General features: G+C 43.1%; 1 protein-coding gene across 1 annotated transcript; it reads right to left on the bottom strand.

Annotated features, from left to right (window-relative positions):
• Positions 1 to 2524: 2524 nt before the first annotated feature.
• On the bottom strand, positions 2525 to 13099 carry LOC138652175 (natural cytotoxicity triggering receptor 3-like). The gene is made up of 6 exons (XM_069742942.1): positions 13042 to 13099; positions 9722 to 10057; positions 9342 to 9638; positions 7982 to 8083; positions 6216 to 6274; positions 2525 to 2690 (listed from the first exon to the last, which is right to left on the bottom strand). The coding sequence occupies exons 1-5, from the start codon at positions 13097 to 13099 to the stop codon at positions 6249 to 6251; spliced, it is 819 nt and encodes a 272-aa protein (XP_069599043.1). The 3' UTR covers positions 2525 to 2690; positions 6216 to 6248.
• Positions 13100 to 14183: the final 1084 nt, after the last annotated feature.

Here is a 14183-nt window from a genome sequence, read left to right as displayed (position 1 = left end):
AGGTGTCAGAACAGAGAGCATCACAGATATGATAGAAAGGTGTCAGGACAGAGAGCATCACAGCTATGAAAGAAAGGTGTCAGGACACACAGAGCATCGCAGCTATGATAGAAAGGCGTCAGAACACACAGAGCATCGCAGCTATGATAGAAAGGTGTCAGAACAGAGAGCATCACAGCTATGATAGAAAGGTGTCAGGACACACAGAGCATCACAGCTATGATAGAAAGGTGTCAGAACAGAGAGCATCACAGCTATGATAGAAAGGTGTCAGGACACACAGAGCATCACAGCTATGATAGAAAGGTGTCAGGACACACAGAGCATCGCAGCTATGATAGAAAGGTGTCAGGACACACAGAGCATCGCAGCTATGATAGAAAGGTGTCAGAACAGAGAGCATCACAGCTATGATAGCAAGGTGTCAGGACACACAGAGCATCGCAGCTATGATAGAAAGGTGTCAGAACAGAGAGCATCACAGCTATGATAGAAAGGTGTCAGGACACACAGAGCATCGCAGCTATGATAGAAAGGTGTCAGGACACACAGAGCATCGCAGCTTTGATAGAAAGGTGTCAGGACACACAGAGCATCGCAGCTATGATAGAAAGGGGTCAGGACATGCAGAGCATCGCAGCTATGATAGAAAGGTGCCAGGACATGCAGAGCATCACAGCTATGATAGAAAGGGGTCAGTACACGCAGAGCATCACAGCTATGATAGAAAGGAGTCAGGACACACAGAGCATCACAGCTATGATAGAAAGGGGTCAGGACACACAGAGCATCACAGCTATGATAGAAAGGTGTCAGGACACACAGAGCATCGCAGCTATGATAGAAAGGTGTCAGAACAGAGAGCATCACAGCTATGATAGAAAGGTGTCAGGACACACAGAGCATCACAGCTATGATAGAAAGGTGTCAGAACAGAGAGCATCACAGCTATGATAGAAAGGTGTCAGGACACACAGAGCATCACAGCTATGATAGAAAGGTGTCAGGACACACAGAGCATCGCAGCTATGATAGAAAGGTGTCAGGACACACAGAGCATCGCAGCTTTGATAGAAAGGTGTCAGGACACACAGAGCATCGCAGCTATGATAGAAAGGGGTCAGGACATGCAGAGCATCGCAGCTATGATAGAAAGGTGCCAGGACATGCAGAGCATCACAGCTATGATAGAAAGGGGTCAGTACACGCAGAGCATCACAGCTATGATAGAAAGGAGTCAGGACACACAGAGCATCACAGCTATGATAGAAAGGGGTCAGGACACACAGAGCATCACAGCTATGATAGAAAGGTGTCAGGACACACAGAGCATCGCAGCTATGATAGAAAGGTGTCAGAACAGAGAGCATCACAGCTATGATAGAAAGGTGTCAGGACACACAGAGCATCACAGCTATGATAGAAAGGTGTCAGAACAGAGAGCATCACAGCTATGATAGAAAGGTGTCAGGACACACAGAGCATCACAGCTATGATAGAAAGGTGTCAGGACACACAGAGCATCGCAGCTATGATAGAAAGGTGTCAGGACACACAGAGCATCGCAGCTATGATAGAAAGGTGTCAGAACAGAGAGCATCACAGCTATGATAGAAAGGTGTCAGGACACACAGAGCATCGCAGCTATGATAGAAAGGTGTCAGAACAGAGAGCATCACAGCTATGATAGAAAGGTGTCAGGACACACAGAGCATCGCAGCTATGATAGAAAGGTGTCAGGACACACAGAGCATCGCAGCTTTGATAGAAAGGTGTCAGGACACACAGAGCATCGCAGCTATGATAGAAAGGGTTCAGGACATGCAGAGCATCGCAGCTATGATAGAAAGGGGTCAGTACACGCAGAGCATCACAGCTATGATAGAAAGGAGTCAGGACACACAGAGCATCACAGCTATGATAGAAAGGGGTCAGGACACACAGAGCATCACAGCTATGATAGAAAGGTGTCAGGACACACAGAGCATCACAGCTATGATAGAAAGGTGTCAGGACACACAGAGCATCACAGCTATGATAGAAAGGTGTCAGGACACACAGAGCATCACAGCTATGATAGAAAGGGGTCAGTACACGCAGAGCATCACAGCTATGATAGAAAGAAGTCAGGGCACGCAGAGCATCACAGCTATGAAAGGTGTCAGATAACACAGGAAACATATATTACATGTAATAAGACTAATATTCAGGGGCTCCAACTAGTCATGGTAGGGCAACAAACATTATTTTATCATTTAACTCTTTATGTCAGACATTGTCATTCTCTATATCAGAAAATCAACCCTCCTCCCCCTACAGAGATAATCCAGGGGGAAAAAAGCAGCTATGAATTTGGAAGCAGAAAATGACAAAGTGCTAAAGGTAGAAATTGAAAAACTGAAATGTTCAGATGAATTTTTGTTTTGGAGGGTTACGCAGTATGAAACACGGCACAGAACGAACAACCCCAGCCATTTTAATAGTACGTTGCAGCATCATATTAAGCAAAAGCTGCCATATTAAAGGTTTCTACAATAGCAAGCGCAGAAAATACAAATTTAGAGTTCAAGATGTGATGATTTCCGAGATCTCGAGGCTTCAACCACAATTGCATTTAATATTGGTGCCGGGTGCTGCACGGTCCTGGTGCTGCTGGATGAAAACTTGGCTGGAGTATAGGAGACTGCAAACTAAAGAGATAGATAGGGAAGCAAATCAAAGAACAAGAAAAATAAAGATACAAACAATATATAAAAATATCAGTTTAACCCCTTAATCCCATTTGACGTACTATCCCGTCAAGGTGACCTGGGACTTAATTCTCAGGGACGGGATAGTACGTCATAGCGATCGGCCGCGCTCACGGGGGTCTCCTACCTTTTACTCCCTGCAGGCCACGGATCCAAAATGGCTGCGGGGCTGCATCCGGGTCCTGCAGGGAGGTGGCTTACCAAGCGCCTGCTCAGCAATCTGGCCCAATAACATGATGCCCCCCTCCCCTGGGGCAATGTTATAAAGTAAAAAATATATATATTTAGTTGTGTAAAAAAAATAAAAATAAATAAAAAAATATACATATTATACCCATAAATACATTTCTTTATCTAAATAAAAAAAAACAATAAAATTACACATATTTAGTGTCGCCGCGTCCGTAACGACCCGACCTATAAAACTGTCCCACTAGTTAACCCCTTCAGTGAACACCATAAAAAAAGAGACAAAAAACAACGCTTTATTATCATACCGCCGAACAAAAAGTGGAATAACACGCGATCAAAAGGACAGATATAAATAACCATGGTACCGCTGAAAACGACATCTTGTCCCGCAAAAAACGAGCCACCATACAGCATCATCAGCAAAAAAATAAAAAAGTTATAGTCCTTTGAATAAAGCGATGCAAAAATAATTATTTTTTCTATAAAATAGTTTTAATCGTCTAAAAGCGCCAAAACATAAAAAAATGATATAAATGAGGTGTCACTGTAATCATACTGACCGGAAGAATAAAACTGCTTTATCAATTTTACCAAACGCGGAACGGTATAAACGCCTCCCCCAATAGAAATTCATGAATAGCTGTTTTTTGGTCATACTGCCTCACAAAAATCAGAATAAAAAGCGAACAAAAAATGTCACATGTTCGAAAATGTTACCAATAAAAACGTCAACTCGTCCCGCAAAAAACAAGACCTCACATGACTCTGTGGACTAAATATAGAAAAATTATAGCTCTCAAAATATGGTAACGCAAAAAAAATATTTTTTGCAATAAAAAGCGTCTTTCAGTGTGTAACGGCTGCCAATCATAAAAATCCGCTAAAAAACCCGCTATAAAAGTAAATCAGACCCCCCTTCATCACCCCCTTAGTTAGGGAAACATACATTTTTTTTAAAAAAATGTATTTATTTCCATTTTCCCATTAGGGCTAGGGTTAGGGTTAGGGCTAGGGTTAGGGCTAGGGTTAGGGCTAGGGTTAGGGTTAGGGCTAGAGTTAGGGTTGGGGCTAGGGTTAGGGCTAGGGTTAGAGTTAGGGCTAGGGTTATGGCTAGGGCTAGAGTTAGGGCTAGGGTTAGGGCTAGGGTTAGGGCTAGGGCTAGAGTTAGGGTTAGGGCTAGGGTTAGGGTTAGGGTTTGGATTACATTTACGGTTGGGATTAGGGTTAGGGGTGTGTCAGGGATAGGGGTGTGGTTAGGGTTATGGTTGGGATTAGGGTTAGGGGTGTGTTTGGGTTAGGGTTAGGGTTGGGGCTAAAGTTAGGGTTAGGGTTTAGATTACATTTACAGTTGGGAATAAGGTTGGCATTAGGGTTAGGGGTGTGTCAGGGTTAGAGGTGTGGTTAGGGTTACCGTTGGGATTAGGGTTAGGGGTGTGTTTGGATTAGGGTTTCAGTTATAATTGGGGGGTTTCCACTGTTTCGGCACATCAGGGGCTCTCCAAACACGACATGGTGTCCGATCTCAATTCCAGCGAATTCTGCGTTGAAAAATTAAAACAGTGCTCCTTCCCTTCCGAGCTCTCCCGTGTGCCCAAACAGGAGTTTACCCCAACATATGGGGTATCAGCGTACTCAGGACAAATTGGACAACAACTTTTGGGGTCCAATTTCTCTTGTTACCCATGGGAAAATAAAAATTTGGGGGGCTAAAAAAAACATTTTTGTAGGAAAAAATTATTTTATATTTTCAAGGCTCTGCATTATAAACTGTAGTGAAACACTTGGGGGTTCAAAGTTCTCACAACACATCTAGATAAGTTCCTTGGGGGGTCTAGTTTCCAATATGGGGTCACTTATGGGGGGTTTCTATTGTTTGGGTACATCAGGGGCTCTGCAAATGCAATGTGACGCCTGCAGACCATTCCATCTAAGTCTGCATTCCAAATGGCGCTCCTTTCCTTCCGAGCTCTGCCATGCGCCCAAACAGTGGTTCCCCCCACATATGGGGTATCAGCGCACTCAGGATAAATTTCACAACAACATATAGGGTCCACTTTCTCTTGTTACCCTCGGGAAAATACAAAACTGGGGGCTAAAAAATAATTTTTGTGGAAATTTTTTTTCATTTTCACGGCTCTGCGTCATAAACAGTAGTGAAACACTTGGGTGTTTAAAGCTCTCATAACACATCTAGATAAGTTCCTTAGGGGGTCTACTTTCCAAAATGGTGTCACTTGTGGGGGGTTTCAATGTTTAGGCACATCAGGGGCTCTCCAAACGCAACATGGCGTCCGATCTCAATTCAAGCAAATTTTGCATTGAAAAGTCAAATGGCACTCCTTCCCTTCCGAGCTGTGCCATGCGCCCAAACAGTGGTTTACCCCCACATATGGGGTATCAGCGTACTCAGGAGATATTGTACAACAACTTTTGGGGTCCATTTTCTCCTGTTACCCTTGGTAAAATAAAACAAATTGGAGCTGAATTAAATTTTTTGTGAAAAAAAAATTAAATGTTCTTTTTTTTTTTAAAAACATTCCAAAAATTCCTGTGAAACACCAGAAGGGTTAATAAACTTCTTGAATGTGGTTTTGAGCACCTTGAGGGGTGCAGTTTTTAGAATGGTGTCACACTTGGGTATTTTCTATCATATAGACCCCTCAAAGTGACTTCAAATGAGATGTGGTCCCTAAAAAAAAAACGGTGTTGTAAAAATGAGAAATTGCTGGTCAACTTTTAATCCTTATAACTCCCTAAGAAAAAAATATTTTAGTTCCAAAACTGTGCTGATGTAAAGTAGACATGTGGGAAATGTTACTTATTAAGTATTTTGTGTGACATATCTCTGTGATATAAGGGCATAAAATTTCAAAGTTGGAAAATTGCGAAAATTTTCAAAGTTTTCGTTTTTTTTCACAAATAAACGCAGGTAATGTCAAGGAAATTTTACCACTAAGTACAATATGTCACGAGAAAACAATGTCAGAATCGCCAAGATCCGTTGAAGCGTTCCAGAGTTATAACCTCATAAAGGGACAGTGGTCAGAGTTGTAAAATTTGGCTCCGGTCATTGACGTGCAAACCACCCTTGGGGCTTAAGGGGTTAAAGGGATATTCCAATTTCATAAAGTGATAGCACATTATAAGGTCGGACCCCCACCTTCTAGCAATCAATAACATTTCTTTATTTAATGGGAATTTACCCTTAAATTTCTATTGTAAAACACGACTTGTCCAAAACTTTATAAATAATCTGATGTTTCATTTACTCACATCAGTAATGAACGTCTCGGATGTTCACTTTTCTCATTTGATTTTGCATCTCTTAAATACTAGGAATTAAAAACAAAGCAGAAAAAAAAACCATAATGCATCTATCAACAGAGAAGGGGACCACGACTCGTAAATGTCCTTCTACAAATGTGTTGTGATCCAACTTTCCCAGAAAAAGATATAATAAAATGGAAACACTATAATATATCTTATGAGAGAAAAATGCTATTTCTCTACTTCTGAGCCACTTCTCTTCCCGCTTCTGGACTTATGAATCACACTGAAAAACTATAAAATCCATCCAGGACTCCCAACTTACTGAGGGGTCAGATTACCGCTTACTGGTAAAGAAGGAGGAAAGTAACCCAGAGGCAGAGAAAAGCACAACTGCCTTTCAGTAAGTGTTTTATCACAGCCAGAGCTGGATTCAAAGCTACACTGCTCAGTACTGTTGTATAATGTCATCCATGCTGCTGCTTTCTAGTAAATGTGATATCACACTCAGAGCTGGATTCGCAACTACACTGCTTGGTGTTTTTGTATAATGTCATCCACGTAGCTGCTTTCTAGCAAGTGTTTTATCAAAGCCAGAGCTGGATTCACAGCTACACTGCTCTGTACAGTTGTATAATATCATCCTTACTGCTTTCTAGTAAGTGCTTTATTACAGCCAGAGCAGGAATCACAGCTACACTGCTTAGTACTGTTGTAAAATGTCATCCATGCTGCTGCTTTCTAGTAAGTGTTTTATCAAAGCAAGATCTGGATTCACAGCTACACTGCTCGGTACTCTTGTATAATATTATTCATGCTGCTGCTTTCTAGTAAATGCTTTATCACAGCCAGAGCAGGATTCACAGCTACACTGCTCAGTATTGTTGTATAATGTCATCAATGCAGCTGCTTTCTAGTAAGTGTTTTATCAAAGCCAGAGCTGGATTCACAGCTACACTGCTCTGTACGGTTGTATCTCATCCATACTGCTGATTTCTACTAAGTGCTTTATCACAGCCAGAGCAGGATTCACAGCTTACACTGCTTAGTACTGTTGTAAAATGTCATTCATGCTGCTTCTTTCTAGGAAGTGTTTTAACACAGAGCTGGATTCACAGCTACACTGTTCGGTACTCTTGTTTAATATCACCCATGCTGCTGCTTTCTAGTAAATGCTTTATCACAGCCAGAGCTGGTTCACAGCTACACTGTTTGGTACTCTTGTATAATATCCATGTTGCTGCTATATAGTAAATGCTTAATCACAGCCAGAGCTGGATTCACAGCTACACTGCTCGATACTGATGTATAATGTCATCCATGCTGCTGCTTTCTAGTACGTGTTTTATCACAGGCAGAGCTGGAATCACAGCTACACTGTTCGGTACTCTTGTATATTGTCATCCATGCTGCTGCTTTCTAGTAAGTGTTTTATCACAGTCAGAGCTGGATTCATAAGTACACTGCTCAGTAGTGTTGTATAACATCCTCCATGCTGCTGCTAATTATGAACATGTGCTACATAGAAGAAGGATAGCAGGAATCATGTTTGTGTGTGCTGTGTATTGGAGACATCATAGCAGATGTAGCACCACCCAGTAGCTCAGAGACAACTGAAATGAGAAATAGAGGGGGAAATTGGTGAAAAATGCAGAATATAGTTTAAAAAATGGCCAGAAATAGTGTCATTCCTCATGGACCCACCACAATTTATTCTGAAAAGTTATGAGAAAGAACAGGTAGACGTGAAGAAAGCACTAAACGCATCTTACCTGTGATCAGAATACCGACTGTCAGACCAAGTATCAGAGCAATTTTAAAAATATTCAGATATTCAACAAGTTGATATTGAGTTACTCCGAACTCCGAAAGATCTAGAAAAATAAATGAATAAAAAATACAATGAAAAAGAAAGAGAATAAAAAAATGACAAGATGATAAAAAAGAAAACAATAAAAATAAACACGAAAAGAAGAAATAAGAACACGAAACGTTTAAAAAGAAAATTAAAAAAAGTGTAAAGAACCAAAGAATTCAGGTAATAAAAAATAAAGAGACTAAAATAGATTAACAAATGAAAAGTAGATACAAGAAAGAGAATATAACAAATATCAAGAATCCAAGAATGAAAGCAATAAAAAAGAATAAAACGAATAAATAAAAGTTAGAGACATTAAAAGAAAAAAACAAGGAAAAAAAAATGTGAGGGGTCAAAGAATCCAGACAATAACAAAATAAAGTCACTAAAGTAAATAAATTTAAAAAAAAAATATTTGATAAAGGAAACAAAAAATAACAACAGTCAAGAATCCAAGAATAAAAGCAATAAATAAATAGTCTAAGATAAATAAATAAAAAAATAGATAAGGTATATTAAAAAGAAAATAAAAGTGTTAAGAATCAAAATATCCAAGTAATAAAAAAATAAAGAGACTTAAAGAAAAAGGAAAATTAGATACAAGAATGCCAAGATAACAAACGCCAAGAATTCAAGAACAAAAGCTACACTGACTATAATAAAAAAAAGGAAAATTAGATACATTGCAAAAAAAATATCTGTCAACAATCCAAGAATAAAAAAATAAAGAGAATAAAAATAAATAAATAAAAACTAGATACATTAAACGATAATATAAAAAGTATGACGAATCAAAGAATAAAAGCAAGAAAAAATAAATAAAATAAATCAATAAAAAATTAAAAACATTAAATAGAAAACAACAAATGTCAAGAAACCAAGAATAAAGCAAAACAAACAGACTAAAATAAATACATAAAAACTATTTACAATGCAAAAAAAAATCGGTCAACAATCCAAGAACAAAAAAAAAAAAATAAAGAGACTAAAAATAAATAAAGACTATATAGTAAAAATGAGTATAAAAAATGTGGAGATTCAGGGAATAAAAGCAATAAAAAAACAATAAAGAAACTAAAATAAAGGGATACAAATAAGACACATAAATAAGAAAATATAAAATGTCAAGAATCCAAGAATAAAAAAATAGACAAAAATAAAATAAATAAAAACTATATATATATATGAGGAAGGATTTACTGCCATCTACAGGTAAAACACAGTTATTACATCCAGAAATCATGGGCTGTCCCAGAGGTTTGACCTTGACTCACCGTGAGAGTAGTTGGCATATAATGGTGCAGCAAGAGATATATGCTGGATAATGCAGGAAACCGTCAGCAAGTTGGTTCTAAAGGTTAAGGGTAAGACAAGGTGGCGAGTAGCTTGATAGTCACCATGTTCTGACTTCCATATTTCCAAAGGTCCAGGATCTGGAAAGTCGCGGTCATTGCTGCGCCAGATAACCGTGATCCCCGGAGGGTAGTAGCCGGAGGTTTGGCAGCTCAGGGCGAGGACATCTTGTGACCTGGTGGCCACTTTCAGGTAAATCTCTGGGTGTGAGGGATGAGCTGAGAATGGAAGGATGCCATGGATCAGATGACAATGGGGGAGAGTGGGAGTTGTAGTTACGGTGGGGCAGATGATGACGTACCGTACACCATGAGGCTGGTGCCGGACCCCTGCTCCTCCGCCTTCTCCCACAGGTGCACCTTGCAGAAGTAAATGCCGACATCTTCCCCGGTGACGTTACTGATGACCAGCGAGGCGTCGCCTTCACTCAGGAAAGTCTTCGGACGGGCGAGAGAGAAGCGGCGTCTCAGGGGGACGACCTGACTGCTGCTCGTGTTCCCCTCCAGTCCGGCTTTGTGCCAGGACACGGCCCCTTTACTATCAGATTGGAAAGAGAAGAAGCACCCGAGCCGGGCATGCTGCCCCCGAGAGACCACCAGAGATGGCGGAGACTGGCGCACTCTCAGGTCAGACGGCTCTGCGGTGAGAAATGTTGGGTTACCAGTTTTCACCAAAAACTTAGTGCAGTACATAAAAAGTGAACACGATTCACAGAGGAGAAAATGTTACTTCTCTCTGCTGCGACCACTGTCTGCTGCGACCGTCTGCTGTGACCACCCTCTGCTATGACCACCCTCTGTTGCGACCACTGTCTGCTGCGACCGTCTGCTGTGACCACCCTCTGCTATGACCACCCTCTGTTGCGACCACCGTCTGCTGCGACCGTCTGCTGTGACCACCCTCTGCTATGACCACCCTCTGTTGCGACCACCGTCTGCTGCGACCGTCTGCTGTGACCACCCTCTGCTATGACCACCCTCTGCTGTGACCACCGTCTGCTGCGATCACCCTCTGCGGTGACCATCTGCTGCGACCACCCTCTGCTGTGACCACCCTCTGCTGCGACCACCCTCTGCTGCGACCACCGTCTGCTGTGACCACCCTCTGCTGCGACAACCCTCTGCTGTGACCACCATCTGCTGTGACCACCCTCTGCTATGACCAACATCTGCTGCGACCACCGTCTGCTGCGATCACCCTCTGCCGTGACCATCTGCTGCGATCACCCTCTGCCGTGACCATCTGCTGCGATCACCCTCTGCTGTGACCACCGTCTGCTGCGATCACCCTCTGCTGTGACCACCATCTGCTGTGACCACCCTCTGCTATGACCAACATCTGCTGCGACCACCGTCTGCTGCGATCACCCTCTGCCGTGACCATCTGCTGCGATCACCCTCTGCCGTGACCATCTGCTGCGATCACCCTCTGCTGTGACCACCGTCTGCTGCGATCACCCTCTGTAGTGACCACCATCTGCTGCGACCATCTGCTGCTGCGACCACCATCTGCTGCTGGGCCCAGTATGCTGTGACCACCCTCTGCTGTGACCACCCTCTGCTGTGACCACCCTCTGCTGCAACCGCCCTCTGCTGTGACAATGGTCTACTGCGACCACACTCTGCTGCGAAAACCATCTGTTATGACCACCCTCTGCTGCAACCATCGTCTGCTGCAACCACCATCTGCTGTGACCACTGTCTGCTGCAACCGCCCTCTGCTGTGACCATTGTCTGCTGCGTCCACCCTCTGCTATGACCAGTGTTGGCTGCAACCACCGTCTGCTGCATCCATCCTCTGCTATGACCAATGTCTGCTGCGACCACTGACTTCTGTGACCACCTCTGCTGTGACCACCCTCTGCTGTGACCATGGTCTACTGCGACCACCCTCTGCTGCGACCACCATCTGTTATGAACGCCCTCTGCTGCAACCATTGTCTGCTGTAACCACCATCTGCTGTGACCACTGTCTGCTATGATCACCATCTGCTGCAACCGCCATCTGCTGCAACCATCATCTGCTGCAACCATCATCTGCTGCGACCACTGTCTGCTGTGACCACCGTCTGCTGTGACCATTGTCTGCTGCGTCCACCATCTGCTGTGACCACCCTCTGCTGTAACCGCCCTCTGCTGTAACCATTGTCTGCTGCAACCACCATCTGCTGCGACCACCGTCTGCTGCGACCACCGTCTGCTGCGACCACTGTCTGCTGTGACCACCGTCTGCTGTGACCATTGTCTGCTGCGTCCACCATCTGCTGTGACCACCCTCTGCTGTGACCACTCTCTGCTGTAACCGCCCTCTGCTGTGACCATTGTCTGCTGCAACCACCATCTGCTGCGACCACCGTCTGCTGCGACCACCGTCTGCTGCGACCACCGTCTGCTGCGACCACCGTCTGCTGTGACCATTGTCTGCTGCGTCCACCATCTGCTGTGACCACCCTCTGCTGTAACCGCCCTCTGCTGTGACCATTGTCTGCTGCAACCACCATCTGCTGCGACCACCGTCTGCTGCGACCACCGTCTGCTGTGACCACCCTCTGCTGCCACCACCATCTCCCTACCCTTCTGCACGGCAGGTTGCAATGATGCATCAGCAATGTCACTCTCTCAGGCGGCATCTAAGCCCTTTGCCCGTCATCACAATCTTCCTGTGAAAAACGGCCCGTGGCCATTTGTGCTACACATAGCAACGTTGCATCCCTGCTATGTATAGCCCCGGCGATCAGATGGTCGCAACATCAAGTTCCCTAAAAAGACTATTGAAAGAAGTAGAAATAAAAAAAAAGTTTTAAAAATATTTAAAAAAAATGTAAAAAAACACAAAAGTTCAAATCACCACTTTTTGCCCTATTAAATATAAAACAATATAAAATAAAATAATAATACACATATTTGATATCGCTGCATTCAGAAATGTCCGATCTATCAAAATATAAGATAAATTAATCTGATCAGTAAACGATGTAATGAGAAAGAAATCAAAGCACCAGAATTACGTTTTTTGGGTCGTCACAATATTGCAATAAAATGCAATAAAAGGCAATCAAAACATTGTATCTACCCAAAAATGGTATCAATAAAAGAGTCAGCTCGGGGTACAAAAAAATAAGCCGTCACACAGCGCCAGATCCCGAAAATAAGAACGTGACGGGTCTCAAAAAATAGCGACAAAAGTGAAAAAAAAATTTGACAAATTTCTAAAAAAATATTTTCACCAGATAAATAAACAGACAAAAACTGTACATGTTTGGTATCTGCGCGCTCGTACTGACCTGGAGAATCATATCGGCAGGTCAGTTTTACCATATAATGGACATAGTAGATAAAAAGCCCCAAAAAACATTGTGGAATTGCACTTTTTTTTGCAATTTCACCACACTTGCAATTTTATTCCTGTTTTCCAGTACATGATATGGTCAAATAAATGGTGTCGTTCAAAAGTCCAACTCATTCCGCAAAAAACAAGCCCTCATACGGTCATGGGGACGGAAAAATTAAAAAAGTTATGGCTCTGGGAAGAAGAGGAGGAAAAAAGAAAAATGAAAAATGACACGGGGGCCTCCGTGTGTGCGGACGTCACCATCGGACCCCCGTTCCTCACAGCACTCACCTGCTGGCAGCCACGGCACCAGGAGCAGGATCCGGATGGTGATCGGCGTCTGATCCATGATGCAAAATATTCTGTAAATGATCCATCAGCGGAAAAAAAAATTTTTTAAGGGGGAGGTGGGTGGGCTACCATCGCTAACAACGTCTACTGTGGTCTGCAACCTGCAGCTCCGTTCTGCTGACGCCGCCATTATCAGACCAAGACCCAATTTCCAAGACACCACAGGAGCTGAAGATTTATGTCAGGTTCTTACACAACCAAAAACCTGACGGGAAATGCAGACATTAAATGGTTAATAAGCTTCTAGCACTTGTGGCTTTGTGCACAGCGGCTCACCTGAACAAGCAACGCCGTCGTGTAAAGTATGGGGGGGGCGGTAAAAGCAGTCAGAATCAGGGAGGTGGGTTTTTGCATAAGATACCAATAGACAAACTGGCGTCAGTTATGCAGTGACCTTGGCGAGATCCCCGCTAGCACCGTGAGAAAAAGTCTCACCTCTGCACAGGCGAGGGATACTGTTATGTTTGTATTTTAGTTTTATTACAGGAGACGAGGGCTTCGCTGCAATTAGGTGTTTGGTGAGTATAACTGTGTTTGTTACTTTTAAATTAAAAAAAACGTGTTTAGTCTTATTCCTAATAAAGGACTTTATTCTGGCCGTGTCTTTATTTACCATGTAACTATAGGATTAGTAATGGATGGGTGTCTTATAGACCCCTCTCCATTAGTAATCCGCGGGCTTGATGTCACCTGACAATACAAAGGTGACAGCAACCCCACAAATATAAACCCCACTTGCCACCGGAAGAGCCGGGCAAAGCACCAGAATTGGCGCATCTAATAGTTGTGCCTTTTCTGGGCAGCTGCGGACTGCTATTTATAGGCTGGTGGGGGGACAATATTCACAGCCATATCAATATCCTGTCTCAATACCAGTCCCCAGCTGTCTGCTTTAGCTTGGCTGGTTGTCAAAAAATGAAAGGGTACCCAACGCCATTTTTTTTGTAATTATTTATTTACAGCGCAGGAGCCGGTAAATGAATACTCCCATCAGCCGCTCCTGCTCTCAGTTATTAGCAGCAGCAGCTGATGGGAGCAGTAGTCCCATTGAGTCGTCCACCAGGGGTACTCGGTACTGGGTC

Source organism: Ranitomeya imitator, chromosome 10 (genome assembly GCF_032444005.1).
Source record: "Ranitomeya imitator isolate aRanImi1 chromosome 10, aRanImi1.pri, whole genome shotgun sequence".
In the NCBI taxonomy this organism is placed as follows: Eukaryota; Metazoa; Chordata; class Amphibia; order Anura; family Dendrobatidae; genus Ranitomeya; species Ranitomeya imitator.
Note: the sequence above shows the minus strand (reverse complement) of the source record. Positions and strands in the feature narration are given on the sequence as shown.